The following is a 9,069-nucleotide window of genomic DNA, read 5'->3' as shown; positions in this document are numbered from 1 at the left end:
GAAGGAGAATCTGGAAAGGGCGGTATAGACTGAACTCACAGAGGGATTTTGTATGTTTGGTTCTATTAGTTGGGAGACAAAATTCATTTTTTTCGTCACATTATGTCTTTTTTATAAGTATTTATATTTGTGTACGTGTATAGGTGAATTGATATGTAATATTATTTTTTTATTATTTATATGAAAAATAATCCACACATTCTTTTCTTTATTTTATAAATAATAATTATATATTTAATAAATAATTTTATGCATATTAGGTAACGGGTACAGAATTTTTTTAGACGTCTATTTGAATGATAAATTTAAATAGATTCTTTCAATAATAATTTGGTTGAAATATTTAAATACTTTGATGTTATAACTTTTTTTTTAAATTCTAAATTATTGCATATAATTATAGGGCATTCAGAGTAAATTTTATTTAAAATGGTTAAAATAGTACATTTTCTAATGCAAAAAATAATACACACAAAAAATAATAATAAATTGTATACATTTAAGGCGAAGCCAAAAGTCTTCAAATTCGTGTTCCACTTTCTTCAATTTCAAAGATCCACAAATTCCAATATTAACTAATTAAAATTTATGAATTTTTAATGCAAATATTCATAAAAATAGGAAAACCCTCCTTTTTATTGCTTTAATTAAAATACCGAATGTAGGAAAATTACTGTCAAACAAATATAAGTTATTTAAAAGTGTTTTAGTAAAAACACATTTGGACAACAAAAGTTAGTTTATTTTAATGCCTCAGTTTAATAAATATTACGGAGTTAAATCAATTGTATCATGTCAATAACCAATTATGTATTGTTTTTCTATTCAGCAATTCAAAATTAGTAATTAAAAAATGTCTATATGTTAATTATTCAAATATTTTTCTATTAAATTTTTCAAAAAACGATAAATGAAATTAAATTACAAATAAACCACAGGGGCATCACACAATAGTCATAATATGAAATCACACATAATCATCATAAACTTATGTTCTTGTCATCCCTTAGTTTTATATGTAACATATGAAATGCAATTCAACGAAAGCATAATTACATATTCAAGTGTATGCTTGCGAACCGTCACAGTGACGCGGTTGGTTCATGTGGGTGACACAATCGAGTGGTATTGTCGCCCTCACTAGCAATGTGATCTTTGTGGTCTGACCACCTATAACGACGGATGTAATCCATATCATATTTAGATTTTGACAAGGTGTTAATAACATACTTCGCATCATTCGTGAGTCACCAAACCTCATGAGCCACTTGGCCCACTACATCCTGCTGTAGGGGCATTGGGATCTGAAATGACAATTCGGCATCTTTTGTGCCTATTGTTTAACTATGCATGGCATTTAACTGTTGTCCCCATAACATGCATCACTATGTTCCATTACAAATACATGTGGTACTCGAAGGGGGCCCTACACATCTAGTCTGCTCGGATAATGAGGATTTTGGTACTGATAGTAACGTTGGTGAAGAGGATAAGCTGTTTAGGGTGTAAATTAAAAATCAACATTAAAGTAGATTATAATAAGGGGTAAAACACAATTTTTTCTTTAATCAAGGCATAGGAAAATTTTGGTCCACTTTTGATGAAATTTCAAAATATGGGGTACTTAGTTGGTTTTATACACACCGATAAGATAATATAATAAAATTGTATATTACACGTATATTTATCAATAATTCAATTGTTTTATACGTAAATAAATGATCCTCAATATGTATCATTGAAAAAGTATCAGAAATCACATATTCGTATTTCGAAATCTTTATATAATAAAATACCTCTTTAATTTTTGCGTGCCATATAATAAAATATTTTTTATTTTTATTTAAATTTGATAAATGTCCGATTATTTATCTTTATTCAAAAGAATCACCATTTTTTTTTGGATAAATTAATTAATAATATAATTTAAATTATTTTGATATCTAATAAAATGTAAAAAGATATTATCTATTTTTTTTATTTAAATTTAGATAAGTGTATAATTGATTGTTTTTATCCAAATGTTTTACTAATTTTTTTTTCCTAAATAAATTTTAGTTAGTAAAATAATGTAAATTTATTCTTATATTTAATATCCTTTGTGCTTTTTTCTATTTCTTAATTACTTTATATTTTAAATTTATTTATTTTTATATTTTAAATAAAATAAGTCATAGCTTTATTTAATTACCTTTTTTAAAAATACAATACTTGCTGATTAGTTGAAAAGAAAACAAGAAAATGGAAAAGAAATTGGTAAATTACAACGACTTATTTTGAGGTTTGACATAATTACGAATACTCCTAATATTTGATGAAATTATGTAATTTGAGATATAAAATTGTCAACTTTGTTTTTACTGTATTGCTTTTTTTAACAAAGAAACATATGAAAAATCAAATGGAATGGATGAAAAATTTGAAAAATTATAAGATCATTTTGATAAATTCAGTACAAAAAATAGATAAAAACCTGACGAACACTAATAAATGAAATTAATTATCCAAACAATATTTATAATTTTTTCAAACAATAAAAAAAATTCTTAATTGTCCCAAACCTTCTTTTAGATGTAATTTACCCAAACAAAAATATAGTACAAAGCCCATAGACTGAGACGCCCGCCAAAAATTGCAAAGAAATGGGAAGCGAAATTCCCAATTCAGATACCGGTTGGGATTATCCCCTCACCGATGAAGACCTCCGAGCCATTGACTCCGCATTTGCCGCCGCGGCCGCCTCCGCGCCTCCTTCAAAGCGGCATGCTCTCAGTTACACCGATGAGGAGAATTCATCCGTTCACTCTCCTCCCAAAACACGCCGCCGATTGCCCGATTCGCTCTTTGTTTTCCAACAACAGCAGAACAATAACAGGTCATCCTTATCTTTTTCACCTTGCTCCAGAAATCGCTTTAACCGTAGCGGAAATAATTCTTACATGTCTCCTTTTCGAGGTAACTCAGTAACTGCATTATGTTTTTGAATTTTCTTACTGTTAGCAGATTGAAGTTTGGTCTGGTTGTACATTTTGCCTGGGAAATAATACATCTTATGAATTTTACTAGAATGTTGAACTTTCGGTTGCGAAGTGGTACGCCTAATGAATTGCACGGATTGGTGTATATTTCTTGGAACGTACTACGTTTATGAATTATATAGATTATGCTCTCCTTGAATTCAGATGATCTTATTTTCTTTCTTCTCTCTTGTTATTTCGCTTTAAATTTTTAATAGTTCCTAGCTGGTTCTGTTCCAACTTTGAGTTCTTTTTATTAATTGATATAGCTGTCATGTTAGGTCGAGCAGGCATATGCATGTGTACCTTTCTTGTGACATTTCCACTTAAATGTGGCTTGTGCATTATGCGGTTTCTCTCACTCAAGAGCAGAAGTGCATTGTTGACATATTTTGGTTTTCCAATATTTTATGCATTAAAAGATATATCCTGGTTGGAAGGATGAGAATTGCTTTGATCCCAAGCAAAGATCTTAAGATAATCAAATATATTTTCAGATACTTAAAAAGTAGATATATAGATCTAAATGTTGGATAGTCAATTATAAGAATTGAATTACCTTTTGCAGATTTTAAGTAAAGTTGACATACAGTTCTGGAAGAGAAGGTAAGAATTGTAAAACAAAAAATGAACGGGAAGACAGAACACTGGGCAAGCATAAAGTATATTAGTATTTAGTTATTATACAGCAGAATTAGGGCACTGGTTTTCCTTCTTTTCTATCAAAGCAAATGTCATTATTGTTCAGCTTCTATTTTTATTCAGGAAATTAAGGCATTTAACTTTTCTTCTGCCCAGAAATAAAATTTGGAGGTCGCACTGTATACAGCAGAACTGTAGAAGAGGTGGAAAGAGCTGCTCAGGAGCTTCTAGAATTTGTGGAAGTTAAGAAAAGAAAGGAGGATCAATGCATCTTTGGTCTGGATATTGAGTGGAGACCCACTTTTAGAAGAGGTAACTTCAATTTATCACTATGTAAGTGAGATTGAACTGGAAAATAATTGTACTCCTGCTCAAAATAACATACAATCCTGACTTTGAAGAGATAACTTCAATTTAGCCAATACATAAATGGGACCAAACTGAAAAATAACAAGGAATGTATATCATAGTAACATAACAAATGAGTTGAAATGGAAAATGTAGACAAGAATGAAGGTAAATTGGAAATTATCAAATCTTTTTGTCTTTCAAAAGTGCACCTTACCACTTGGGAGATTATAATCATGAGTTGAAGCTTACAACTCGGTGCCATCAAGGAAACTTGTATGGACAGTTCTGCAGCCTAATCATGTACCATTCTACTGACTGCTCTAGTGAGAATCAGTTGTCTCTGCATTTTCCCTCTATAACCTTTATACTTCACAATCGGGCATGCATGGAGGGACTTCAGCCAATGCGAACTAGTTTCATTGGTGCCACTCCCTTAATTTCACTTGGATAGTGAAATCCTACCTGTTTTTCCTTCGTTGGAGTTTAGTGAAAGTTATGCATTATTTATACTACTGGTGATGTACAAGATCTCGAAGTTGATCTTGTCAAAAAAAATTTCTTGGACCTGCATTTTAACATCAAGATCAAACTGTTGCACTTTATTTATGTTAAATCTGAGTTGGTGCAGCATCCTAAATAATATACTCAGCAACGGTTCCTGTAGTATGTTTAATTTGATGCTATCTTGCTTGTTTGGGAATACGGTAATAACCATGTAGCCTCTGGTATCTGTCAACACATTTTACTAAATTCATCTGCATCTAGTCGAGACATCCTACAATCTATATCACAGCTTTCTTAACTTGTGTTTTAAGAGTGTAATTTCCAGGCTATTCCCAGATACTGGTGATAATTGATGATTCTTTCAGAACTCTTATGAAATTAATATAGTATGAGGATGGGAAATCATTTAAAGTCTTTTTCATTTGAGATTTTGAGAAAGAATTGAGTTTATTGCCTTTATATGCTCTAGGATTAAGTTTGAAATATTCTTGTACTTCTAAGCTAGCAGTCATTTTTGTGTATGCTTAAGAGAAAAGTGAATTATTAGGTACCAACTGTTCCCATCCACTGTTGGGCTTTTATACTATTCTTTTAGCTTCCTACAACAGCATGACTAAAATGGATTTTGCTAGCTTATGAAGAGATATTGCTGAATTGTGTAGGTGTTGCACCTGGGAAGGCTGCAGTTTTGCAGATATGTGGGGAAAATAGTTGTTGCTATGTATTGCACATTATTCATTCTCAAATACCTAAGAGTTTGCAACGTCTTCTTGAGGACCAAACATCTTTAAAGGTGTTATTTAGTAATTCCGAAGAAATTCGCTGAAACTTTAAATTGATTGATGTGATTACATAGTTTTTTTTATCATATTTGAACCCTAGTGTCTGCTTCTTACATGGCTAGGTGGGTGTGGCCATTGCAAATGATGCTGCCAAGGTTTCGCAAGATTATAATGTATCAATTAAGACTTTGGAGGATCTTTCTGATCTGGCCAACCGAAAGCTTGGTGGAGAACCCAAGAAGTGGAGTCTATCAACTTTAACTGAAATGCTCACTTGTAGACAGGTAATTGAACATCCTTCTGGATTATTATCGACATTTGTTAATATTTAAATATTCCAATTTCCTTTCATTTTCCGAAGTAACTTGGATGTATTAGGAATGGGACACTTGCATTTTTTCCTCTCCTTACCTGCTGCTATGGTCTTTTAGTGATCTCATCTTTTATTGAATGAATCCCCTTGAGTGCAATCGAAGACATGGACCTGAATATGTGTGAAAGTACAGATGATTATCTATACATGACATAGTCTTAGGCTCATTTTGATCTAACAGGAGTTCATCCACTTGCAGACTAGATTTCTAGTTCACAAAGAAGGAGGGATAGGAGCTGGTATGGTACATCATTCATGCACAGGGATGACTGACTAGGAACTATAGGTGCACTGCTGTATCACGCAATACGATTTCGTGCTTGGTTCGCTGACTGAAAAATATAAGAATAATCCTATTTGCTTGATGTATTTTTTTGTTAATAACTTAATATTGATTTCTAATCTTTAGTCTAAATAACGTTAGATCATTATGCTGGACATGAAAGTTCCCTCAAAATTGACCCATTTGGAACCCGCCTTTGTTTTTATGAAATGTGTGTAGATTTAGGAAACCACACATTCCCTTAGCCATTTCTAACTATAAAGCTTAAATAACTTTGAAACCTATCCAATGTATAATCCTTTCATTTCTGAAATAATTTGATGCTAACATAAATCACTTGACTCCGTCTTATACTGCTGTTCTAAAGTCCATCCACCCAAGGCTGGTGAGGAGAATCAAAATGTTTGGTGGACAGAAACTTGGCTTGAATGCTATAATCTTTTTGATTATCAGCATGTGAGCGATTCAACTCTTTATCTGCAGGAAGAGACGAAATTCTTGTGTATATTACTGAACATTCCACTCTCTATTATCTTTAGTCTGAGACCATAAATTGTTTTGTTTAGTCGGCACACCATATATAGAGATGGAATTAAGTGGTAAATACAAATAAGCAATAATCTACCAAAGATAACTATGCAAAACAAATAAGAAAAATATGCACAAAACCTGATAAATATTCTAACATTATCCATACCAATTTTGGTGCTGATGCAGCAGACATGAGCCTCTTGCTCGAGCATGATGGTCAGTTTGCATCATAGCTTGGCAGACAGGCGCCAGGGGCTGCCACATAAGAACTGCAGCATGGCTGTGCACGACGTACAGGTTGTAGGTTGCTTGATGTCTCCTGCATTCTGATAGTTTGGTTTGTGCATGCTTCCTGTATAAGATAGTTCAAGCACTCTGTGCTCCGACTTTGCTTTGATTTCAAGGCTCCTTGTTAAGTACTAATCAACCAAGCTGTTGGTCTAGGAAGAAACTGTATTTGCTTTCAGATACAGCAACAGTGAACAATATATTGTAGACACACTTTGCTGCATCTATCACTTGGAAGTCCTTAATCATTAGGTACTCTACTGCATTTAGTTTTAATAGGTCTGACTTGTGCTACTAACGAATTTGTGTTCCATTTCTAATAGACAATGAATTCTAACTACGCTAAGTTTGAATCTTGTAGCTTCCTAAGCCAAACAAAATCAGACTTGGAAATTGGGAAGTTGCAGTTCTGTCACAGGAACAATTAAACTATGCTGCAACTGATGCATATGTCTCTTGGTACCTATATCAGGTATGACAGTTATTGTTGCTCTTGTTGATCTGATTATCATTCTATACTGTTTTACTTTTAAAATTGATTTTGGAGTTGTTTCCTGAGAAAACAATGTTGCCGATTACAGGTGCTGAAAAACCTTCCAGATCCTCCTGAGAACAAAAGCGAGGAAATAGTTGTCCCACCTAATGACTTGATATCATCAACCGGCATCTGGTAGTTGTGCTTGGACCAATTTACTATCGATGGTGTTTTTCCTGCTGTTACTAGAAGGTGCACCAGAAGCAACCGACCAACAGCGAAACAAAAACATGCATGCTTCTTCCTCAGTGTTGGGACAATTGCGAGGGAAAAAATATGGTCATTGCTCCTGCTCCTCCTCCCTTCTTATCCAGAACCCTGGCTAAGGTATCAGCTAGCTCTGGATCTGCATCAATTGGCACAGATCTCAAGTGCTTGAGTCTCATCACCCCAGAATTTTGATCCCTGCTCTTTATTGATTCTTGTAGCACACTACCGAACATTTATTTAGTTTAGCATCATATAGTTCAGTGCCATTTTCTCCCGTAAATTAAAACATGCACTCTGGTAGGAAACCTTGTAGTGTTATGGATGTCACCATCTTTTCCCCACACAGTTATTAAACATAATTCTGTTCCAATTACATTTGCTTAAATGGAACTTCTGTTTCCACACAAGACTTTACAGGTTTTTTAGTGCCAGAATTGATTGCTCGACAGTAGACAGGCCTGAGCATTTGGAAAGTCCATGCTCAATTATAGAGCATGCTCACATTCTCGGGTATGGAACTCGTCATTAGACTACTTGATTTGCAACACTGCTCAAATTACTAACTCGAATAGTAAACTTTAATATATCAAATCTCTTGCTAAAGCATTATTATTCCTTGTGAATCATGTTATTTTGCCTCTTATCATTTGATGACCACTTCCTATTCATGTCCTTTGTCTTGTAAAAGATGAGGTAAAACTCTTGAGATGATGATGTTTAGCATCATTAAGGACATTGGTTCTTTCAGAAGTAATCTGATCTTCTTTTGGATCCGGAAACTTCACTTGTGTTCATCCCACCTTTTCTGTCTAGAAACTTCAATATCAGATCAAAAAATAAAAAAAGAAACCTTTTCTCCCATCTTAAGATATTTCATATTTTTTATTTGCTTTGGATCAAAGAGAAGTTTTGTGGCCTTTAAGGATGCTAGGATGTTCAGTGTTTGAAATATGGGCTCTTGCAATCTGGTTGCATGTGAGCTGTGCTTCCCAATATAACTAAGTTCACTGTTCATTAATAAGGTTGTCTCCCGTTCCTTCAAATTCTCTACTTCTTAAATGATCATTTCATCACTTCAGATCCATTATCGTAGTTCTCTGCAGAGGGCTATTTGGAACATCATCACTTCATCAACCTCTTTAGTCCTTAATTCCTGGATCATGTTTTCTTGCCTCATTAGCTCTTGTTTTCTGTTAAAACAAACTTATTAGTTTATGTTTAACTATGCAAATTGCAGTTAATGCTGTTGTCTGATGATGATCTTCACTTGTTATTAGCGCAAAGAAAGCTGATATGAATGCAAGTGTGCAGTTTTCGTGCACACATTGTTTAACAACGATGTACTAAGAAATAAAATAAATAAATAAATAAACACACGCTTGCATATGCAAACATGACGCGATGTTTGTGTTTTGATTTGAAATTGTAGCAACAATATTATTTATTGTACTATGATTAGATTCTTAAATTTTTTTGACTTTGTGATTAATCGATTAGTGGTCTAAAATAAGCAACCACCCCGACAAATTTTTATGTTGAATTGTAACACCCAA

The 9,069-nt window shown here is 33.3% G+C and overlaps 1 protein-coding gene across 4 annotated transcripts; it reads left to right on the top strand.

Annotated features, from left to right (window-relative positions):
• Nucleotides 2,585–7,884, top strand: LOC105166529 (Werner Syndrome-like exonuclease). 4 transcript variants are annotated; one of them, XM_011085914.2, is made up of 6 exons: nucleotides 2,588–2,875; nucleotides 3,816–3,971; nucleotides 5,177–5,307; nucleotides 5,419–5,580; nucleotides 7,133–7,243; nucleotides 7,353–7,884. In XM_011085914.2, the coding sequence occupies exons 1-6, from the start codon at nucleotides 2,695–2,697 to the stop codon at nucleotides 7,443–7,445; spliced, it is 834 nt and encodes a 277-aa protein (XP_011084216.1). In that variant the 5' UTR covers nucleotides 2,588–2,694; the 3' UTR covers nucleotides 7,446–7,884. The 4 variants fall into 4 exon arrangements, with proteins under 4 accessions (XP_011084215.1, XP_011084216.1, XP_011084214.1 ...); XM_011085912.2 differs by having other exon boundaries at nucleotides 2,588–2,955; XM_011085913.2 differs by lacking the exons at nucleotides 7,133–7,243; nucleotides 7,353–7,884 and adding an exon at nucleotides 5,869–6,663 and having other exon boundaries at nucleotides 2,585–2,955.

Source organism: Sesamum indicum, linkage group LG7 (genome assembly GCF_000512975.1).
Source record: "Sesamum indicum cultivar Zhongzhi No. 13 linkage group LG7, S_indicum_v1.0, whole genome shotgun sequence".
Taxonomy (NCBI): Eukaryota; Viridiplantae; Streptophyta; class Magnoliopsida; order Lamiales; family Pedaliaceae; genus Sesamum; species Sesamum indicum.
Note: the sequence above shows the minus strand (reverse complement) of the source record. Positions and strands in the feature narration are given on the sequence as shown.